Raw genomic sequence first — 24,200 nt, forward strand, 5'->3', positions numbered from 1 at the left:
ATCAGCGAGGCCGGGCTGCCTCCAGCCACTGGATGTGTCTTGTCGCGTTCATGACAGAAAGCAACAGTTCGGGCCAACTTGACTGCGGTCTCTGTTTGATGTGTTGTTCTGTGGGCGACGGACGAGACGTCAGGCAAGTCAAGGAAGATATTAACTGGGATATTGATTACTCTTCCAAAGATGCAACAAGAGTGTCTTCTTCACTGGTGCTAAGAGAAATCCTACCACACAAGGAGCAGAATGCAAGAAATAGACCAAAGCACAGCGGCAAATGGGGGGAGATCGAACAAAGTCGATAGAACAAAATAATGCGTTAGGAGCCCTTCGTTTCAGCTTCATTGCAAATTCGTCTTTACATCCGTTCTCTAATTCATTATCTACGTATAGAAGCTATTCTATGCATGTCGAAAAATATACATCGGCAAGAAAAAAGGTGATGAAACCGGCACATTATTTATGAATGGATCAGTATCAGGAAACAACTACATCAAAAATCTAGCAGTGTCTTGTGTTTGAGCTGCGTATCGTCGCACCAACCAAGTATTTGGTGTATCCAAGGAAACTGAACTTGCGGTCTTCTGGTCTAATCCAGCCTCTCAGAACAGAATAAGAAGTTGAGGGGAGGTTCAATTCCTACAGGCAGCAACTGATGTTACATTCTAATAGGTGAAACAATCAAACAGAGACAAAGAATTGTTGCATGTATGATTGGTGGTACCTGAGCGAGTTCTTTGACAAAGATGACTCGATTTCCCTCCCGCTCAAAATACTCGAAAGCTGTGCTAGCTATCTGTTCCCAACCATCCAACGCCTCGAGTTGGTAGGGGCTGATTGTAGCAGCACAGAATTCCTCAAAGTCCATCCTTCGATATGAGAGTGGCTCCAGCTGGGTTTTAGAACAGACATCAATAAACGACTCTTTCAGTAAAAACTTCTCATTAGGAACAGAGAGAAATGTCAAACAGACATTCACGATCCACAATGATTCACGAACATATGACAGACATGTTTAGCAGACAGCAATTTGCCACAAAGAGAAACAACCTAAAAGAACTGACTAAGATCCGATCTATTGTAATAAATTATAGAGATCCAACAACCAAAACCTAATCTAGATCCTCCAGAGAGTCCAACAAAAGAAAGTTTTTAACATAATAATCCTTAATTACTTTCATTGCAAATTTTTTTCGTCTGACAATGATCTTAAAGATATACACAGCCTATGAAACAGGCCATAATAACTTCTATAATCTCAGTAATTTAGGCAAACGATTACTATGGCATGTGACAATGAAGAACCTATGAATTCCATAAAATGAAAAACCGAATTAGAATTCTTAAAAACTAATGGTATTCTACAAAAGAAACTAGGCAACTAGTATGAAATAGCAGAAGAATGGATGCCTCACCGCATTCAGTATATCAGGAACCCTAGCCTCCCTCATCGCATCGCTTGCATTTTGAAATAGTGCCTGCACCAAATGCACATACGTAGATATTCAAATAGGAGTATATAGCACATCAATAGAAATCTTCATAGCTACATTGGCTTTTACTATAAACTATTCTACTGAAATGTGCAAGAAACAAACATAGAATTGGCTGACCATTCGGAAGTTTTCAAGCGATACATGACCATCTTTATTTGGTTCTAATAGCTTAAACTGCAACCTTAGATAAAAAAGCTCATCGTCCGTTAGAGCTTTAGATAGTGCCTGTGGTAGAAGTATATAAGTATGAAAACATATTAAAAGATGTTTAATAAACTTCAAAGTATCATCAGAACAATTGGTGGCACACATGCTTATAGATAGATACAGGTTGTATCTGTACCCAATGTAACAAATGCTGCAAAAAACAATAAAGAGAAATAAGAATAATTGGGGACAGTTTTAAGTGACATATTGTTAAAGTTGCAAATATCATTTGTTCCATTATATGCCTCTGTATCGACCAAATGAGTTTAGGAAAGACGCCCCCATGTACAACTGAAATACTCTCACCAACAAAGAACAAAGAGCTGTCAGTTGGACCCCTAAACTATAAATAATGTTTTAATCAAATGCTCCCATCAGTGCCCATTCATAACCTTTGATGGAAATCTGACCTAGCTGCAAACTGTGACAGCTTATCAACCAAGCATATATATTGGCAAAAAGAAATTATCTGGCATGCCAAACATAGTCCATTGTATAAGGCTACTTGGTCAATTCCTAGGCAATGTCACATGCCCAGAATACATGCTTCACACATTTGCCCTGCATGTGTTAAATATCACCTAGTACATTACATGCATATTGTTGCTGCACTCCTGACCAGTCTTTTTATTCTTTTTTTTGTGTGTTTTATCACAAGCATAGTATGTCAGTATTTCTGTTCTTATGCGGTCACCCACTTGACAAAGTCAGAACCCACAATTTGAAATCTCAATTGGAAGGTAACACGGCCTTCAAGGGATTCAGCTAAGGAATAATCAGCACTAAAAAACAACACGAAATTAGGCAAGTGAAACCGAACTTCGTTCTCTACATACTTTGCAAATGTTATGATCACTCATCATCAGACACAACATTGATATTATTTTTTTTCTAAAATTTCATAAGTTTCACTAGTGGGGTATATTTTTTTCATGCAGGATGTATTTTCACAAAGTGAACAACCGGGTAGATGGGGATTTTTACATTAAACAGACATGAAAATTCTAAGCTGCACTACATATTGTGAGATGACCAAGATAGAAAACATATTTTTTTTTCCTTTTTTGGCAATCAAGTTGTAACAAAGTAATAAGCATGTAGGGAAAATAGGCCATGTACAATATGTGGACATGAAATTGGATGGTAACGTTATGATGTGTCTAAACAAAGGTTTTTGTTATAAAAAGTTATCATAGAACATTAATTGCTCTTAAAAATCAAAGCATAATAGGCATTCAGAATAGCAATTCCCATAAAAGGGAAAAACTCAATATTTTCTTCCAGATGCATACATAACAAGTGAAAAACCAGCACAAATCATAAAGCTACCAAAGTTTTAGTATTTATTGCCATATACCTTTAATGCGGCCCGTTTAAGAGGTGTGACACGAAGATAAGACTTGGCTAACTTATATATCAGTATATCTAAAGGAATTTGCCATTGTTCATCTCGCAACCAAGGGTGCGCTGCCACCAGAGAAGCAGTTTAGTTTTCAGGAATTGACTATAGATACAAGCCTCGATCAACTAGCTAACATAGTCTAGTATCTAAGGGAGCAAAGTATCTTCAGAAGCTATAAAATATAATGAATTAATTTTAAACCTAATAGATTAAGAAAAAGTACTAACTATTTACTAGTGAGAAATAATTATGATTAGTAATAAGTAGCAATTTACTCAAGGCCTGTGCAGCTGTCATTCTTTTTCTATAGTCCTTATTCAAGAGCCTTTTCACAAAATCTTTAGCTCCTGGAGATACAGCAGGCCAAGGCGGATCATCAAAGTTGGGATCAGCTTTCAGCACTGCATGAAAAATTCCTGATTCTGTCCGTGCCCAGAAAGGTCTACTACCACACAACAAGATATATGCTATAACACCAATACTCCAAATATCTGCCTCCATACTGTATGATCTATGTAGAACTTCAGGGGCAACATAATATGCACTTCCAACAATATCATTTAGTCTTTCGTCTGCACAAATCATAAAGCAGAGAATTTTAGATGACATCAAGCATAGCATGATAATACAGGTTGAAAAGAACAGTGGTGAAAATAGAATGTTGGAATTTTATAAAAAAAAAACCAAGTAGTTTGTGAAAAAAATCTATGAATACCAGATTAATTAGGGCCAAAGTAGTAAAAAAACCAGATTAATTAGGGTCAAAGTACATTCAACTAATAGGAGAAAATAACCAGGTTAATTAGGTAGTAAACCATCATCCTCCTCTCCAATGTATATCATCTCCTCTTAAGATCATTTTTCTGACATGTAGTCATATCTATCTGTCTTAAAGGAATTTGATGGATGCCCCAAACATAAACTAGGCCCTTGCCCAGTCCCCATATCAACTATTTTAGGTGGCATAATTCTTTAAAGTTTAAAAAGGAGTAGTTATATTCCAAAAATCAATATTTTAATACGGTGAATGGTTATTTAAGAAATCCTGGTGTCAGATAGCCAGACTGGAAATTTTATTTGCAGAGATAATGCTTTGATTACTTTCCATTAATATTATCATATCTAATGTAGATCATCTGATAAAAAGTTTTTTGCACACTAACAATCAAGAAAATTTGCTACCTCATCAAAACGTTTTTTTTTTTTTCATTCTAAGGCTTGTCATCTAATCTTTGTCCATAATGGATAAATTAGTGACTACAAAATATATTTTATTGTTCTGTTAATTGTTACTAAGAGATTGTTAATTTTTTGTTATGTATTTTATACCCTATTTCCCTATGAATAAAATATTATATTTTATACCCGACTTTTACATCTCACATCATAGGCAACAAATGATGTAGATCATTGTTGGTATGACAATCTCCTCAAATGAATCTTTGGTATACTAGTGAGCACCCATTGCCTCCCCAAATCCTTCCTAGTGGACAGCATGTAAGATCATCATCTTAAATCTATGTGCCAAATCAAGGTAGTCTAAATGTTTTCATTTCTCAGCACCTAAGGATCTAGAGTCTCAGGATCAATTTGAAAAAAACAACCCATCAGCTTGGACAACAATCATAAATGTTCCAATTGATCACAGCAGATAAAGCAACTGGATGAAGACGGGAAAAAGAAGGATGAGAAAGAGGTCAAGGAAGAAGACACACATATTGCTCTGTTGACATGCAGATTATTAAGCAATTATATTATCATTGATAGGAGGAAGTCAACAATTTAGCCTCTATTATTGTGTGTTTTGTTTTCATTTATTTTAATGATTTCATTTTAAAATCACCATTTGGATGGAGCATATATTTTCATAGCTTTTTAATTCAAACAGGTCAAACTGCTTGATCTCAACCAGTCCCATCCCTATATTTCAATGCTAGTCTGGAATCAATGTGCTTATTTTTAACCTTGTGTGGGTTCTCATAGGATTGTAATAATCAGTCCACCACAAGGTGTGCATCTAGATCATCTTTTAAGTGTTTTTTTTTTTTGTTATAAAACTAATCTGAATCGCCATGGTCTTAGGGACCACATAACCTTCACTCACCATGAAAGGAGCCTCACATGATGGTGATTCCATCTCATATCAGAACCCAAGTACCATGCAGGACCTTTGGGAATTCAGGTGTTCTCCTCCCTTACATTCTAACTCATACTCTATTATTATATTCGCATAATGCAACATTCTTGCCACTGTTTCCCAGGTTCCTTCCTCAATAAAGATTAAGAAACAAGGAAAGGCGTCAATGCAAACAGCTGTATATGTGATCCCAATTTGAATTGAAAGATAAAGCAATTCATATGAACCAAAATCAACTTCAGAAGATAGTTTAATTATATGATTCCTTTCAGATTGTTTCACATAAGAAAATCGAAAGCATACACAACAAATGATCCTGGAAAAAAACATAAGAGGACCAAATTCTGGTCCTCCCAAGATAATTGCACAACTTCACATAGGGTGCAACTAAATTGACGATAAAAAATTCCAGGAAACCCCGGATAAATCCAAAGAGTTAGACAATGCTCACCTGGTTTAATAAAATCAGAAAGACCAAAATCAATCAACTTCATGGTGGCATTTTCATCTCTGGTGGTAAAAAGAAAATTCTGTCATGAAGAACAAAACAAGAAATGTCAGCAGCATTGATTAATAAATATGCTGGAAAGAGAAAAGGAAGGTGGCCCAGTGCACGAGGTTGCCATCAGATGCAGGGACTGGATGATAACAAGTATATGTTGCAATGATTAAGCTACTTATGATACAAACCTCTGGCTTTAGATCACGATGCACAACACCTTGAAGATGACAGAAGCCCATCACACTCAGTATTTGAATGACAATTGCTTTTGCATCCTCCTCTGTGCACCTTCCACCTCTTGAGAACACAAGAAATAAGAATTTCACGTAAGATTTCATGTGTGAAGAAAAAAAAATCAAGCAGTTAGTCTATGAATTCATGAGAAAAACAATTCTACCTGGATAGAATTCTATCTAATAATTCTCCACCTTCACATAATCTGGGAAAGAAAAATAGATAGATAGTAAGGTCCCTGGACTTGCATAATCAAAAAGCACGATGCATGAACCGCCATCACAGAGAAGCCTCTTCTTTTGCTTATTTGGTAAAGAAGATTCTTGTCTTTCAATTGTTATACCAAGTAGGATAAAAGATGCATGCCACCAGGATAAGTACAGGAAAGTGTGGAATCAATCAATCCTATCTAGAAAAATGAAGAACAAATATCAGGATGTCTAATCCAAGTAATTGGTACTCCTAGCTATATCATTACAAATTCATTAAAAACAATAAAAATGAAATCAAGAAGACATACTCCATGACTATGTAGACATTAAGTTCATCCTCACATGCATCATAAAACTTGACAAGATTTTTATGCCCAGATAAAGCTTTCAGGATTTTGACCTCCCTACGAACATCTTCAATTGATATTGGTGTTGTCATCTGTCAAAAAAAGCAGCAGTGAACTAACTACATGTTCATTATAAAAATCAGAATGCAGAGCTAGTGATTTCATGCTCATTTTAAGAATTTTAAAATCCACTGTCACCCTAATGTCAAACTAAAAGTTAGCATCAATTCCTAGTCAAACCTTTCAAGGGAAAAGTATAAACAAGGACTCATCCCCAAAACCTAGAAGGCTAGTCAATTGGCAGAGAGACCTATATCAGTCACATCTTAAGACCAGGGAAAATGGGCCGATGCCTTAAAATTTTCCCTTGAAGTAAGCAGAATCCAGAGGGTCAACAAATTAGCACACACAAAAATTTTAAGCATATGTAAGCCAACACATTAAACGATACGGGTGCAATTTGTCAAATAACAAATTAGTTCTTAAAGTTCACTAAATGCATCTAATCAAAACAACATTTTGCTTCTACTATATCCCACCAAAACTCTAAGGAATTCATGTTGAGAACATTAATTTAAGACAGCATCATGCATGCAGGTGATTTGTCATATAGATTTTCCCAAATTTGTTAATCAAGAAATTTCTCCAGACCATAATAAAACCTTAAAATTGTTGCTCACATAGTCCATTTTGGACAACTAGATTTGCATTACATGACTTGCACAGCAGCAAATAACATGTTTGCTTATATGGGACACAATATCAACCTAGTGGTGGATATGTGCAGATGGGTTTTAATAAGGCGTCAGAGTGTTTTTATCAAGATTTCATTTCCAAGGGAATGCAGATGGGCTATCCATTGTAAATCATCAGTTCGTCAATAGAAATCATACATTGGAGTTTTAAACAAGCAATTCGGGTTCACAGAATAGTAGCATAAGCAATGTTGGTAACTTGCTTGTGCAACTTGATAATGAAAACCAGGCTATTGTAAATGCTCAAAACCGTAGTACAATGCAATGCTTCAAATGGAAGCATATAGTTGTGAGACCAAAGGCACCAGAATTAATCTTCAAATTATCTAGTTTTCATTGCCAATTATGAGAAAACCTGATAATCTAAAGCTCCAGCATCTCATGAAAATTTGTTTCTCATTTCTTGTCCCAGAATACATAATATGCATGCCAAGCAATCAAGTACAACTCCTGCAATACCCCCTCTCCCCCCAATCGACAACCCGAAACATACAAAGAGACATAAATTAAAATTAACGTCAAAATGAAGAGGTAAAAAAAAACACTAAATTACAAGTGAAAAGCAGTCAGTAATCAAACAAACAACAATATGAAAAAAGAATAGATTGAGTTCTTGCATCGTTTGACACTAACTAGGTATCAATCGTTAAGGAAATGCTTAAACATAAGACGGTAGATTTTGTAGAAAATGAAAAGCCCGTTTTTGGACATACCATCACACCTTAGCTTCGGAGATAATCTCGATGGCGACAAAATGGGAATTTTTGAAAAAAAGAAAACCATTTTGGACATACCACCGCACCTTTGCTTTGGAAATGATCTTGACGGCGACAAACTGACCCATGATCTCCCCTTTCTTGGCCGTCGCCAAGCACGTGTGCCCAAAATGTCCTCTTCCAACCTCCTTCCCCAGCTCATACTTCGCCTCAAAGTTCTTGCCATAGCCGAAGCTCTTATCCAGCGGTCTCTCCACCTCCTCGTTTCCATCCTCGGGGATCGGACTCTCCTTGGGTTTCGGCAGGCCCTGGCGCTTTGCGAGGGCGATCCTTATATGCTTCGCGGGAGATGGTGGCGGGAAGGGCCGCCGAAACAATCGCCGGGGGGTGGACCTCGCCGGGGAGGGGGGGACCTCGGCGGGAAGAGGGCTGGCGGAGCCCTGCTGGTAGGGGCTGGGCCATGCGGTGGCGGTGGTGCTGGTCGAGGAGGAGTGAACGGGCGTGGCGGCGCCGCTTCGGCCTCTGCGGAGCGGGGTAGCGGGGCCTCTGCGGAGCGGGGTGGCGGGGGCCGCGCCACCACTATCTGCGCTTCCGTTTGCGGGGCTCAGTCGTTCCCGGTGGCCGTCCTCGGCAACAGAGATGTTCTTGCCGTAGCACTGACCCATGGCCCTCGCCCGCCGCTCGTCGGACGCTGTCCGACGCCGCTCCCTCTTCACCCAATCTCTTCTTCTTCTTCTTCTTCTATCTTGCTAGGGCTTGAAGGGGGTTTCGATCGCTAGAGGAGGAGGTCAAAGAGGCATCAGTCGAGCGAGACCGAGCGACGAGGGAGGGGGAAGAGGAGAGGGGCTGTTAATTAAACGGCTCGTCGACAGGAGTAGAATGATAATTTAGATTATTCCTAGGGGCCCATTCATAAAAAACCATCGACCAGCGTGGTATGGTCCGCCAAGAATCCTCTAACTCGGTTGTCTCATCTCGTCCGGTTCGTTTCTTTCTTGATCTGCTATCACTTAACATGTTGTCTCGTCTCATCCGGTTCGTTTCTTTCTCGATCTGCTATCACTCGACAAGCAGAAAACACCACAACATTCATCATGACGCGTCCCGAAGACATCACACATGGTAACGTGGCGACGCTACCTGATCCAAAAACTTGTTTGGTGCGTCGGAGACAAGCAGGGGATTGGAGGTCGAACTCGTTCCCGGACCACCTCGCAGCGCGTGCTCTCCAGAAACAATTAAACGAAAAGATTAATAATTATAATTATTCACATGTCACATTACACCCACTACACATATAAATTAGTAGTAGAATAAAAGTAATTATTTGGAGGGGATAAAAAGGAAATACACGTAGCAAGTCTTCATTTGTGTAGGTGAGCTTTCACCTTTGGTTGTTGCGGGCAACTTTTTCTTCACTTGTACATCATCATCTGTTGGATTGTATTCCATGATCAATTTATTCGGGACTTCTTGTAGCACAATGGAAAAGGAGAGAAAGGATAAAGAATCTCGAACATGAGAGAGAGAGAGAGAGAGAGAGTCAAATCATCCACTTAAATGTTAATTTAGACTCTCTATTATCTTCGTAAGACCAGAATTAGGAGTATCGGTTGGCTAGATTATGTATGCATGACAATATCTTTGTCAATTCTCGGGTTTGATTGATTGATTCCTCAAACATCGCTCTCCTCAAGAGGCTCATTGCAGGTCTATTTAAATGAGCCCATCTGTGCATTAAAGGGATGTGTTGAGAAGTAGGTTAGCCGTGCATGCGCTTTTAATGTTCTGTAATAATGTGATAGGAGGCTCTTTGGAATGGAAATCAATCCAGTGTCCTTTTTTTGCTTTTGCTGTATCGGTTCAATGTTTGCCAAACAACATTAACAATCATTATCCATTAACTTAGTTAAGCAGCAAGTATTGGTGGTGTGAGATGTTTAAGACTGTATTCATCAGATCTACTTTTGGTTTTGGGTTTGTTTATGTCAAGAACTTGTTGCGATGGCCTCACAGCAGAAAACTCTGTCTACCTAATGGATAGAGGTATTAATTAATTAAGACTTCAGATTTGAGGCAATGGATGAGCTGCACTTTCTTTGGCACTCTACTTTCGTGGTTTGCCAAACAATATAACATCTGTGTGCTACAAAAGCAAGACCAACCAGCAGCTGTCAGCCGAAGAATCCTTACACTTATTATGCCGACATGACAGTCTCAAGATACCTAAACCATGGAAAGCTGTGTTTACCGACCGACCACATCAAAGTATTACTTAGGTCTTTTAGTTTGCTGAGGCATCAGAAGACTACAACTCTGACGATTTCAGATAGAAGATGAGACGTGTACAGTATATCATTCGTTGAATTCGCCTTCCAAGTCTTAACTTCAAAATGTATGAGATTATGTTTAACCTTCCACAGCCGTTAGAAGTTGATATGATTTCTCTATCGAAAAGAAGTTTAGAGTTAGTGCTCCTTCCGGATTTCCTGGCTTACAGGAATGTCCTTGGCTTGCTTGTTGGTGGCTGTAGAAGTGGGTCTAAGTTGTGCATGGGAATATTTGCTTCTACTTAAAACGAATGACTATGGTTGCTTCTCATTATAAGAGACCAACAATTGCCTGCTCACACCTAAATCTACTTTGCCAACGTGATCTAAATTAGTGTCATAAAGGCAGTAAAGAGTGGAATAACGAAAGAGAAATAAATTTTGTATAGATACAAATGTTACAGCAGAATTAAATGAAAATGACAATCAAATATAACATCAAAATTTATATAGAAAATTCTTAAGGGTAAAAACTATGGGGTAAATTAGAGATAATTCACTATAAGAATAATAAATATACAAATATCAGTCTCTCCCAAAATCCAAGCAACAATCTCAAGAGAATAATTGAGATATAAGGATTATATCACTGTGCACAATATCCAAATTCTCCCTAAGTAATCACAACAAGAATTTACTGTAGATCTGATCTAACATAAGAAAAGAACATTACGTAAATGATTGAGAACAATCTCTCTGTGTTGTTCTTGTCATCTTCCCTTTCATTCTCTTATTTTTCTCCTATTTTCTCCTTATTTTTTAAATTAAGTTGCTATTGCAATTTGATGCCTCATTGCTATAGTTTTTATCCTATTTTTGCAACTATCACACCCCCCTTATTAGATCTAGGATTAGGTTAAAAGAGGAGTGGGTTATGGGTTATTAAAATCTACTATGAGCTAAACATATAGGTTGTAAGCCCAACAACCTCCCCCTTCAGCCCATAAGGGAGGTTGTTCTATGACTCATCAATGTAAAGTCATACCGATGAACTGTCAACACATCTCATGTTTTTCTTTTGGTAAGATCTTTGTCAACATGTCGATTCTGTTGTCATCTATGTGATTTTTCTGAAGTTGCAATTGCTTCTCTTCAAGTATATTTCAAATCCAATGGTATCTTCATCTATATACTTTGATTTGGAATGAAAAATTGGGTTCTTACACAATTAGATGACACTCTGGTTGTCACAATTAACCACATAGTTTTTCTCTTTCAACTCCAATTCTTGTAAGAATTCTTTCATCCATAACATTAATTTGTAAATCTCTATAGCACTAATATATTCTGCCTCTGTGGTAGAGCTTTATCTCATTGGAGTCAATATCTTCTTGCCAAGCCATTTGTTCTATATTCTGATCATGAGGCATTAAAGTCCATTAATCACTAGCACAAGCTAAACAAGAGGCATGCAGCTTGGATGAAGTTTTTACAATCTTACAACTTTACAATCAAGCACAAATCTGGTGTTCAAAATGTAGTTGCTGACGCATTGAGCAGAAAGCATTCTTTATTATCAGCAATGAAAGTCAAAGTGGTTGGATTTGAAACATTCAAAGATCTATACGAGAATGATGTGGATTTCGGCTCGATATGGCAGAATTGTAAATCAGGTTCCTTTCAACAATTTTTTATCTTTGATGGTTTTCTTTTTTGAGCTAATGCTTTTGTGTGTTCCATCTTGTTCTTTGAGACAAGTAATTCTAGCTAAAGCTCATGGTGGTGTTTTGGGAGAATATTTCGGTAGGGACAAGACTCTAGCTCTTGTTCAATCAAATTTCTACTGGCCTAAAATATTCAGAGATGTGGATAGACATGTGAACATATGAAGCAATGTCGATTATGTCATTTAGCAAAAATAAGAAGTCAAAATTTTGGTCTGTACACTCCATTACTAGTGCCAAATGCTCCATGGGAGGATGTGAGTCTTGATTTCGTTTTGGGACTGCCAAGAACACAAAGGAACAAGAATTCTATCATGGTTATTGTTGACAGATTTTCAAAAATGTCTCACTTTGTTCCATACAATAAATCAAATGATGCATCTCATATTGCTGATTTATATTTTAAGGAGATTGTTAAATTGTATGGTATTCCAAGAACTATGGTGTCTGATCGAGATTCAAAATTTGTTAGTCATTTTTGGAGAACTCTTTGGAGGAAGCTGTGTACTTCTTTGAATTTCAGTAGCTCGCATCATCCACAAACTGAGGTAATAAATCGAAGCTTAGAAAATTTGCTTAGAAGCTATGTTGGCAAGAATATTAAGCAATGGGATGTCATTCTTCCACAAATTGAGTTTGCCTACAATCGTTCTATGCATCATAGTATTGGTAAGAGTCCTTTTGAGGTAGTTTATAGTACTAATCCTTCTGGTCCTTTGGACTTAATTCCTCATTCTACAACAAAACAATTTAGTGGAGATGCTGATGAAAGAGCTAAGCAGATAACGAAGCTGCATGAGGGTGTGAAAGCAACCATTGAGAAACAAAATGAGAGGTACATGCAAGCTGCTAACAAACGCAGAAAACTTGTGGAGTTTAATGCAGGTGATTTGGTCTGGATTCATCTAAGGAAGGAGAGGTTTCCGTCGGGAAAATTTGGAAAACTAAAACCTAAGGCTGATGGTTCATTCAAGGTGCTTAAGAGAATTGGCAAAAATGCTTATGAGATTGAGCTACCTAAAGATTACGGAGTATCCCCAACATTTAATATTGCTGATTTAAGTCCTTTTTATAATCATGATGACGAAACAAACAAGAACTTGAGGACAAGTCTTTTTCAACCAGGGGAGATTGACACAGGAGTGTCTAATTTGCTACAATATGTTCATATGGACCATACTGATAATATGATATTTTTTTCAGCCAACAATATTGCTACATAATCTTCAACTCAACCTACTCAGAGAAGACAACTCATCAGCATATTCCCTGTACAGAGGAATACATTAATGGAGTTGGTTGGCAATTGTAAAGATGTATCATGGTACTTTTCTTCATGGCTAAGAAATACATTAATGGAGTTGGTTGGCAGTTATAAAGCACTTAATTTCAAAATTTCCTATGCATTAAGGGTTGTTTCATGCACTAGTATTTATTTTGGGGTTTAGGGCTTAGAAAGGACTTGAGAAAACTGAAGATATTGGCAGAAGCTCTCTTGGAGTGCTCTTTTGAACTCTGTATCTCTTGGATGTGTCCTTGAGTGGTGAGTCTTTTGCTTTCAGTTTTGTATCCTTGTTTATTGTCATTAGGGTGGTGATCTTTCTATATCCCTTTTGATTTTAAACTTGGTGGTGAGCTATTTTTCGTTTTACCGAAGTTTCTTCAAGAGTTCGTTCCTTGCCTTCTGTGACATTTTCTATCTGAACAACTATTCTATTGGTGTTCTTTCGAAATCCATTCTGCATTTTTACCCCCCCCCCCCCCCCCCCCCGGGTATCACTTTCTATCTCCCTTTAAACTCTAACATGAAACTCTTTAAAGACATTAATAACATGATCTTTGGTCTTCATAGCATAGGCCTAAACTTTCCTAGAAAAATTATCTATAAAAATGACAAAATAAAATGCACAACTGATACCAGGAACATTCACAGATCCACTAGGAGTTTTTATCCTCAAAGGATCACATACATCTGTATAAATACGGTTTAAGACATGTATTTTTCTGGAAAAAGCAGGACTAACAAATGAAACTCTATATCATTTACTAGCTAAACAATCAATACAATTGTTCAAACGTGTACCTCTGAGATCTAATAATACCTCTATCTTGGAAATAGCTTGCAGCCTCTTCTCGCTCATGTGTCTCAGTCGCCTATACCACAACTATATGCTGAAGTTTTTCTATGTAGTATTTAACTACTCACCACAAGTTTTGGCCTGCAACCTGTACAAAGTGTGACATTTCTTTCCACTATCCATAATAAAAGAACTCTTACTAAGCTTATATTGCCCTCTATGAAATCTGCTATCATAGTCTTCCAACTGAAATTAAATTCAGCCTCAAGTCAATCACATGTCTCATATCCTTAAGCACCAACTTATAGCTAAGATTGATTTTTATATGGATATCACTTATGTCAATGATGTTTGCTATGCCATAGTTGTCCATCTTAACAACACCAAAATTTTCATACCTATAGGTAGTAAAAAACTCCCTTCAGAGTGTAGCATGATAAAAAGTACTTATGTCAATTACTCACTTAAGATCCTGACACACACAAGAAAAAATATTATTAGAACGAGATAAAATCAAATAATCATCACCCTACACTGTAATTGTAATATTATCTTTTGACTCTGAAGACTCCACTTATTTTTTCTTTTTCTTGTTCTTCTTAAGTTGCTTACATTGGTTATTGTAATATCCTTTCTCACCATAATTATACCAAATAATATCTTTTTTTTATCTTCATTTGCTTCTACCTATGCGTGAATTACTTTTATCCTTAGACTTTGATATTTTTTTGTTCTCTGAGATAAGTGACTACGAATCATTCTAAGATGCTGCTGAATTCTTTCTTCTCCACTCCTCATTCAACAAAATGCTTATTGCTTGACTCATTATGAAAACACCATATGGTGCAAAATTAATAAGGGAAACTATCAATGTCTCCTAACTTTCTAGCAAAGAACTGAGAAATAACAATACTTGTAACTCATCATCAAGAGACATTTTTATAGAGGATAACTGGTTAGTGATACTCTGCATTTCATTCAAATGCTCAGCAATAGAAACACCCTCTTTATATTTTAGGTTCATAAGTTTTCTTATTAAGAAAGCTTTGTTGTCAGTTGCTTTTCTTTCATAGAGACCTTCCAACTTTTTCCAAAAAGAATATGCAAAACTTTCAGTAGAAACATGATGAAAGACACTGTCATCGAGTCACTGTCGAATAAACCCGACTATTTTTTTATCTAACCTCTTCCACTCATTATCTGTCATAGTTGTTGGCTTTACACTATCCTCCTGCAAAGGTTCATACAAATCTTTGTAATACAAGAGATCTTTCATTATTAGTTTCTATATCATCCAATTGTTTCCATTCAAGCTAATAATGCAAGAAATACTACCGGCCTCCATGTTCAAACACAAAAATTAAATCACCAATACCCTACTCTGATACCAGTTGATTGGATATAAAGGAAATAAACATTGTATAGGAATAAATACTAGTAGGCCGTAACACGTAGTAGAATTAAATGAAAATCACAATCAAATAGGACACCAAAATTTACGTGAAAAACCCCTCCAATGTAAATGGTAAAAATAACGGGGCAAACTAGAGATAATCCACTATAAGAATGATAAATATACAAATCTCAGTCTTTTACCCAAAACCCAAGCAATAATCTCAAGAGAATCATTAGGATACAAAGATTACGTCACTGTACATAATATTCAAATTCTCCTCAAGTAATCATAAAAATAATTTACTATAGATCTGATCTAACATGAGATGATAACACTACCTAGATGATTGAGAATAGTCTCTCTATGTTGTCCTTATCTTCTTCTTTTTATTTCTCTTATTTTTTTATCTTTTTCTCCTTGTTTTTTTTAATCAAGTTGCTGCTGCAATTTGATGCCTCGTTGCTATAGTTTTTCCCTTATGTTCGCAGGTACTACACCCCCCTTATTAGATTTAGGGTTAAGTTAAAAGAGGGGTGAGCTATAGGCTGTTAAAACCCATTATTAACTGTTAAAGCCCACTATGGGCTGAACTTATAGGCTGTAAGTCCAACAATCAATGTTCGAGACTATATGCTGCAGATCGAAGCTCACAGGAAAGGAAATCGATAAAGAGAGGAAGATGAACTAAAGCTAATATATCTCTCATTTTCTTTTCGTCGTCTCCTTCAATCCTCCGGGAACTAATATGTCAGACCAGAATGATTTATGTTTATTGATGGAGCATATTCCTTCTCCAACCCTGCTCTAACAGTCAACAGTCACATCAGCACCAACATGGAGTCTCAAGACTGACATGGTATGCCTCGAACTCGAATAAGGCGACCACCCGCTTCCATGCCATCCGAGGCTATATAGGATGATGTCACACAGCACATGATAGCCTCGGAAAGCTCAAAACAATGTCGCATGATGCAAATCCATGCATATCGACAAGCGCCCGCATGGAGGGTACGAGCCACTATGAAAACTTAAGACGACGACGATCCATGCAAGTCGAACATCACTCCTATAGTGGATACGAGTCGACCACCCGAGGAGTCGACGACCATTAACGATGATCAACTTTCATTCATCAGCATAAAAGTCGACCTCTTAGCCAACAACAAAGTCGGACTGGAGCACCTGTGAACTCCTAATTTCACTCAATACTGATTTGATTTTAGTTTGGAAGAGATCGAGTCAGATTGTGTGCTGTAGAAGCTCGGATCTGACCTAACATTGATCACCTCTTGGGATTAGATCAAATCGTGTTGATCTATCGGCCACAGCTTAAGGTTCCCCGATACTTACGGTTGGTATCATTTCATTCAATGGCACGTCAGTACGTGGTGAGGGGGAGATTTCTTAGGGCAGAGTATCGGGTGAGACAGGGAACACGAAATGCCCCGCTCGCATAGGCGGTGACCCCACACCACTCGGTCGATGTGCCTTGCGAGAACGACGGAAAAGTCGTTCTTTGGCGCAGCCCAAACAGGTGATCCTCCAATCCTGCTTGTTCTCAGGTCAGGTTTGCCCGTCGTCAACGACGCTTCTCCGTAAGATGCCAAAGGAGAAGATAATGCCAGCTCGCTGGAGATGAAAGGGAAGTAGGAAAGAAATGTGCAGATCACAGGACAATGTGAACTGATAACTATAGAAAAAGTCTTGATACGACCACCCACCAACTCTCCGTTCGCTTCAAAGACATAAGGCACATCAAGAACTCATCTGAGGATGAGCTATGGATCCGACAGATTGTATCTTCTATTTGTTCTTTTCTTACCATTCCATTATGGAAGGAATATTCCACTTCCATGCATGGATTTCCTGTAGAATTTAGAGGACACAAGCTGCAAGAAGATTGTGCTTTGAAGAAGAACAACTTATACATGTAACCTAACTGAAAACTTGCAAGAAGCAGGACATCTCATGAACCACATCAAGGTGCAACCATGAACCACATCATACCCAGCGCCACCAGGGCACCCATCTTTGTCACGTTGGGAGAGTTGGGGAGCATCACCGGCAGCAACATGATGACCATTCCAGTGATCCACAGCAGGTACATGCCGAAGAGATAGCCAGGGGAGACGGGCTCGGCGTCTGCCGACGAGCTGACCTTCTTGACGGCATCCATGATAGTGCTGGAGGACGACGCCATCATCGAGAAACCGAGCCAGCTGAGAACCCACCGCTCTCCGCGGGGATGGAGACGTGGCCATGGACGAACTCCGATCCCGTTCATGAATGGCGCAGCGCCTTCCATCGACGTGTCCACTGCACAAGAGAGAGAGAGGAGGTTCGTTGACGGTGGTGTTGATGGAGCGATTCAAATCAAGCACTTAAATAGGAAAGAAGCCGAGGCGGGAAGTGCGGCTCAACGAAGCTTCCTTCTCGGTCGACGCGGCGACGAAAGTTCCAGGAAATTGCCAGACGTAGCCATTAGCATCGACCTCTCAGAATGTGAACAGGAAGTTCTACTTTCATTTGAGGAAGTAAGTTGTCACAGTTTTCCTTCTCATGTATGTCGGATAAAAATGAAGTGAAATCCAAATGTTTCTCTCATCAAGTGATCAACGACAACGATGACCAGAATACTGTTTAGACACCCTTTGACTCTCACTAGCTTTCACGATCCAATGCATGATCTGTCTTGAGTAGCCGATTTAAAAGGCCAAGCAGCTCAAAATGCTCAGCCGAATCCTAGTGTCCAGCCTGTCTTATCTCGACTGCATCTACTTTGGCAAGATTTATCTTAGATCATCCAAGAATTTAACGGAAAAGGGATGAAAATTTTGACCTCACATCGAGCAATTTTCAGCTGTTTAACCATAGGTTAATCACAGTACTCATATTAGCATCTATTTTTTATCAATCGGATTAGATATAAAACGAATACTAGTTAGATTCCATATTAACATATGTACTTACCAATTGGATTGGATATAAAATGAATACTATAGTTAGATTCTATATCTAAAATGTGTATGTGGATGTGAATATTACAGACAATGAATTTGAGATTGATGTTAATTTAATCGAAACATCTAAAAAATTATGGATAACCTTCCCAAGAAGAGAAGCCACAAGAAGACGATGACAATAAGACACAGTAGCTGACGCAGAGCACAGTGCTGCCGTGGCCACGGCAGGCAGCACCCCTCAGTTCACGAGTTTATCTGCGGACCGCTGTTCCCATGGATTTTGCTCCTCGCTGATCTAGATTTCAACCATGTCACTCCTCTTCTTCCTTGTTCCCTTCCTTCTGCTGGCAATTCTGTTGGCCTTCAAAGTCGTGTTGTCTGGGAAGACCCAGCTGAGACTCCCGCCCTCGCCGCCCGGTCTTCTCCTCCTCGGCAACCTCCACCAGCTGAGCTCGCTTCCCCACCGCTCGCTCCTCGACCTTTCCCACAAGCATGGCCCCGTCATGCTCATCCGCATGGGCCAAGTCCCGGCGCTCATCGTGTCCTCCGCCGACGCCGCCCAGGAGCTATTCAAGACCCACGACCTCGCTATCTCCACCCGCCCTGCCTCGAAAGCGGCGATGAAGATCACCTACGGCGCCCGGAACATCTCGTTCGCCCCCTACGGCGAGCGCTGGCGCCAGGCCAAGAAGCTGGCCGTGGTGCACCTCCTAAGCCTCAAGCGCGTGCTCTCCTTGCGGGCCTTGCGCCACGAGGAGGTCCGCAGGATGATGGAGCGCGTCGCGGCGGCGTGCGCCGGCGGCGGGCGGCCGCGGGGTGAGGTGGATCTGAGCGAGGTGCTGTACGAGTACGCCAACGCCACGGCGTACCACGCCGCGGCGGGGAAGGAGACGAAGGAGGGGAGGACGGCGGCGAGGTACCGGGCCGTGGTAGACGACGGGTCGGTGCTGCTGGGGGGGTTCCAGGTAGCCGACGCGTTTCCGGCACTGGGGTGGCTGAGCGCCATCACCGGAACCGACGCCAAGCTCGACAGAATCGGAAGGAGGATCGACGAGTTCCTCAGCGGGATACTGCAAGAGCATATCGAGCGAGCTGAGCAGGGCTTCAATAGGAATGAAGACTTCGTGGATGTTCTTCTGTCGCTCCAGAGAGATGACGCCGGAGACTTGGGACTCGCAGAAATCGACATCAAAGCTATCACCATGGTGAGCTGTGAGCTATGGCATCCCTCCTTGTGGTTCATCCCAATCCATCTCTTACCTAAGCGTCAACTTCACCCGACAGGACTTGATCGCTGCTGGGACAGACACGTCCTTCGTATCACTGGAATGGGCCATGGCAGAGCTCGTGCGGAACCCAAGAGCGATGAAGAAGCTGCAAGACGAAGTACGGCAGGTCGCCGACGGCAAGCCGATGGTGGTAGAAGAGGACGTGAACCAAATGACCTATCTGAAAGCTGTGATCAAGGAGGTCCTGCGATTGCACGCTCCGGTCCCGATCCTGGTTCCACGAGAGACCATGAGCAGCTTCTCGTTGCAGGGTTACCATGTCCCGGCCAAAACAAGGGTTATCGTCAACGCCTGGGCCATAGCGAGAGATCCCAAGTCCTGGGAAGCACCAGAGGAGTTCAAACCCGAGAGGTTCATGGACAACGCCGTGGACTACAGAGGCAATGACTTCCTGTTCATCCCATTTGGAGCTGGACGAAGGATGTGCCCTGGAATCAACTTCGCCATGGCCACCATCGAGATTGCTCTGGCCAACCTCCTGTATCACTTCAACTGGGAATTGCCTGACGGCTTGAACCCGGTGGATTTGGACATGTCGGAAGCTCCTGGACTCGTCACTCCAAAGAAGATCCCTCTTCGCCTTATTGCCGTCCCCAAGGATCCGCTAGTATAAGCATAATAAACAAACCTATCCGTATGTTACAGTCTTAACTTTGGTACAACTTGGTTCCTAAAAGGTTCCTGCCTTGATGCTATATCTATAAAGCAAGAAGTTGGACGGCAATTCAACTACTTGTTTGGGAGTGTGAACCAATTTCTTAGATATGTCAATCAACCAATCTAACCAATGAGACCATATGGTTTAACATACTTTTGACTGTTAAAAAGATGGTATATTTTTCTCTCTTTTCATCTACAGACTTGTGGAAGAACAATCCTCTTCTTAGATGTCAATTCCCTTCATCAAGTAAATTAAATGTTAGATTCACCTGTAACCTGATGCCAGCTTATGCAACATTGATGAAGCATATGACCGGCATTCAGAAGAAGATTGTTGGTGCCTCCACAAGTGTACTCGCATGCAATTGTGTGTTTTCTGTTTGCAATTTGAAAAATATTTTTATTATTGCTTTGATGCTGTGTATCGAGGATTGTCGGTCTAGTCTCGATGGCATAGGATCGTCCAATCTGCCCTTGTGGCAATCAGATGAAAAATTCAATATTGGGAGTGAGGTAGTTGAGGTGGATTCAAAGCGATCGTTGTGTGTTCGATGTGGGCTCTGTCTTCTCGGGATCCTACACAAAGATCAATATCGAGAGAGATTTTTAGACTTGACCCCTCCAATGGTCGAGTTAATCTTTAGTGAGGTAATGAGAATTAACTATTATGAATGTTGGGAATCTGGTTCTTATACCTTGGAAAACAGGGGTGTTGCGACCCATCGTCAGCAGAAGACGACAAAAGGGACATCGCCTACCAATCCTGATGACTGACAATATATGCTCAAACGACTCTATGCTTGCGACAACCAAAGGCGGGGGGGGGGTGGGGGTGGGGGAGCGTAGGTTAGCTAGATCGTGTAACATTTCTCTTTTTTGAAAATTTTGTAAGGGCTTATTTGTAATGTAAGGATCTAAGAGTAAATATTAGAAATTTGATATGATTTATGAAAGATTCAAATTTAAGTTAAAGAAGAATAAAAATGGTGGATATGTGTCACTAACTAACCTAATGGTGCCACCTAAGTTTATTCTATGGATGACACCTAGACCCCTTTCATACATGTTTGCCACGTTACAATCCTTATATTAGCTAAATCTAATACATTAGAGGAGAAATAAAAGGATGAAAACTTCACAAGTTACAACCAATTTTGGTTTGAGATGAGAAGCGAAGAGGAATTGAAGAAGAAAAAGAAGAAGCTTTGTCTTGCTTAATGTTTTGCATCAATTCCACACCTTTGGGGCTTAAATTTGTTTAAGGCAAATGTTCTAACCCCTTCTCATAGAAATTCTAATCTCTGTCTTCATTTTAATTCTTCATAATTCGAAATATTTTGGCTTAGCATCAAACCTTTCTTTCGTTTTGATACAAAGCCATGAATTTATAATTTTTTGGTAATCTGATCTCTATACACCGTTTCATACCTAACTTTTAGCAGTAAACTCTGATTTAGGCAAAGCCTAATCCATTTGAAAGTAGACTCAAATTTGATACCAAGATTAAATGATTTGGAATTTAAATGCCTATTATGACTTCTCTTTCAATTAACTTTATAGATTCTGTAAAATAGGAACTGTAATTTCTGACATCTTGTTGCTTAACTACTTATAACATTCTGCTGAGAACTCAGATTCATGCAAAGTATGATTTATTGGAAACTAGACTCAGAAAGCTTTCAAATCAACTCTGTGAATTCTTCAAAACAGAGATAATGTTCTCCGACCTTTGGTTACCAAATTATTTATAACTCCTTGTTGGAAACTCCGATATTTACAAAACTTGAGTTATCAAAAATTAGATTGATACATCTTTCGAATGACCTCTATTTTGTGCAAATTGGGGCATAATTGATTATCTGAACAATTCATGCAATGTGTCTTTCAAATTCTATTAGAATTGAGCTTTGATTAATTTCGCCTATTTTTGTTTCGTCTCTTTGGAAATTAATTTCAGTTAAAATCCTTACTTTAGTTGAGCTTTATATTATTGCTTCAAATTCATGTATACTCTTGTTATACGAGTATTTACATACCTTGATCTATTATGTAAACTTTATGTTTGTATCGTAATGTTTTGTATAGGCATATGCATTTTGTTGTTACGCATATGTTTCTGATATGTCCCAATTTATTATTCACAATACCTTTTTGTACTCTCGTATTTGTGTGATTATTTGGACCTTTGCTAGAAATAGTAAAAGGATTATATGAACCTTTATCGAAAATGGTAAAGGGATTATCTGGACCTTTGTCAAAAATGGTAAATGGTGTGTGCTTAAAGCCCGCGATGCTCTAGATTATGTTTGATGGTCATTCAGAAATTGATGGACCATATTATGTTTGAGATCTGACTTCACCTTCTATCTATTTGATATGATATCTAGAACTTTGGTTATGTACTTTTATATCTGTTTTGGATAAGAATGAAATGTATGCAATGTCAAATGCGATGTTTGAGCTTCTGTTTCGTATGTGTTCTTTGATATGTTTCGAAATGCTATCTGCTCCAAAATGTTTCATATGTCATTGATATCCGAAATATTCATTACATCTTTGATATATAATGAAATATTCCATATATCATGAATATGCTTCATATGCCATTGATATGCTCCGAAATGATTTATCTGTCATTGATCGTTAGTCGCTTGCTGAGCTATATGTGCTCACCCCGTTGCTATATAAATTTTTCATGATAGCTTAGCGCTCGTTAGAATGTTTAAATTAAGCTACAATAGTGGAAAGCTAGAAGGTTTTGGGATAAATATTTCGTACTTGATAGGTTGATGTTGTATAAGTTCCTTTATGTGTGATGAAATATCAACGACAACTCTAGATTGATGTATCTTGTAAATATTTGAAAAGTACTTCTCATGTTAGGATTTTAGGAATGTTAAGTTAAGATTATGTAATGATATAAACATGTGATACATATTGGTTTTATGATCGTATAGATTCCCACAACTATGGATTTATGATGTGGTTATGGTTTAATTGAGTTGGTTTTAGATTTTATGAATCATTATGTGATATGATGATATGATTATAGACTACATAGGTTTTATAAATTATGGAATATATAAGTGAATTTTGATTTGAATATTTTCTTAGTATTCTTAAATATGTGATTGGATTCTTAAATATATTATTATTGATTAAAAATTTGATAGGACATGACAGATCACCCGCCCCATATGATTGTCACGGTCGATCCGTATCGACGTCACGGTGGTCGACAGATCGTTCCCGTGATTGCCGAACAAAAAAAAAAAAAGAGAGGAATGACTTATCTTCGTTCTGCACATCAGCTCCTATCTGACGTTCAACGAGAAGGCCCTACTCGACGTTAGAATATTCCCTTATCATGTTCCATATGCATACGAAAGAAGAAGGATTGAAACGAAGGCCAGCAACCTCCCTTGTGATCGGTGCAGACTAACAACATATTCTATCAAAAAGTCAAAGTCAGAATGATGTAGTCGATAATAACCGTTAGGATTATAGTCACTCCTGGGCCTACAGACTCAGCATGCTTGTGGGCTTTCTTTCTGCGGCCTGCCAATGATCGATGCAAACGTTAGATTTCTCCACATGGACTCCTACCTCTGTTTTAAAATGCCAAAAGAATCTTATTTATATGGGAAGCTGATACGATGGATATTCCAAAATCTTTAAAAGGAATCCGCGAAGCGCATATCTCTTCTCGCGATAGGATAGATATTTCCAAGATTTCAACATCAACAAATCCTAACAAATCTCCTAAAAGACTAATATACCCCTCCAACCAATTAAGTATCACTTACAACTGTATCGCC

At 39.1% G+C, this 24,200-nt stretch overlaps 2 protein-coding genes across 6 annotated transcripts; one reads left to right on the forward strand and one right to left on the reverse strand.

The window, feature by feature from the left end:
- Nucleotides 1-296: 296 nt before the first annotated feature.
- On the reverse strand, nt 297-8,832 carry LOC103977997 (CDPK-related kinase 3). Of its 5 annotated transcripts, none has more exons than XM_065143689.1 (11): nt 8,089-8,832; nt 6,493-6,623; nt 6,136-6,177; nt 5,927-6,035; nt 5,688-5,766; nt 3,327-3,671; nt 3,055-3,164; nt 1,608-1,715; nt 1,410-1,472; nt 719-886; nt 297-633 (listed from the first exon to the last, which is right to left on the reverse strand). In XM_065143689.1, exons 1-11 carry the CDS (start codon nt 8,665-8,667, stop codon nt 496-498), a joined length of 1,872 nt encoding a protein of 623 aa, XP_064999761.1. In that variant the 5' UTR covers nt 8,668-8,832; the 3' UTR covers nt 297-495. The 5 variants fall into 5 exon arrangements, with proteins under 5 accessions (XP_064999761.1, XP_009391964.2, XP_009391965.2 ...); XM_009393689.3 differs by having other exon boundaries at nt 3,375-3,671; nt 8,089-8,831; XM_009393690.3 differs by having other exon boundaries at nt 3,375-3,671; nt 8,081-8,220.
- Nucleotides 8,833-18,638: 9,806 nt separating this feature from the next.
- LOC103978125 (cytochrome P450 71A1-like) lies at nt 18,639-20,532 on the forward strand. Its single transcript, XM_018822843.2, has 2 exons — nt 18,639-19,638; nt 19,718-20,532. The coding sequence occupies exons 1-2, from the start codon at nt 18,742-18,744 to the stop codon at nt 20,333-20,335; spliced, it is 1,515 nt and encodes a 504-aa protein (XP_018678388.2). The 5' UTR covers nt 18,639-18,741; the 3' UTR covers nt 20,336-20,532.
- The last annotated feature ends 3,668 nt before the right edge of the window (nt 20,533-24,200 follow it).

Source organism: Musa acuminata, chromosome BXJ3-3 (genome assembly GCF_036884655.1).
Source record: "Musa acuminata AAA Group cultivar baxijiao chromosome BXJ3-3, Cavendish_Baxijiao_AAA, whole genome shotgun sequence".
Taxonomy (NCBI): Eukaryota; Viridiplantae; Streptophyta; class Magnoliopsida; order Zingiberales; family Musaceae; genus Musa; species Musa acuminata.

Bases quoted from the DNA above. Each gene is read 5' to 3' on its own strand.
- LOC103977997 (XM_065143689.1), bottom strand. From the start codon at position 8,667: ATGGGTCAGTGCTACGGCAAGAACATCTCTGTTGCCGAGGACGGCCAC. The intron at 6,178-6,492 runs GTATGTCTTCTT...TTTCTTTCCCAG, and splicing joins AATGTCTACATAGTCATGGA to ATTATGTGAAGGTGGAGAAT. The intron at 6,036-6,135 runs GTAGAATTGTTT...TGTGTTCTCAAG, and splicing joins TTAGATAGAATTCTATCCAG to AGGTGGAAGGTGCACAGAGG.
- LOC103978125 (XM_018822843.2), top strand. From the start codon at position 18,742: ATGTCACTCCTCTTCTTCCTTGTTCCCTTCCTTCTGCTGGCAATTCTG. The intron at 19,639-19,717 runs GTGAGCTGTGAG...TTCACCCGACAG, and splicing joins ACATCAAAGCTATCACCATG to GACTTGATCGCTGCTGGGAC.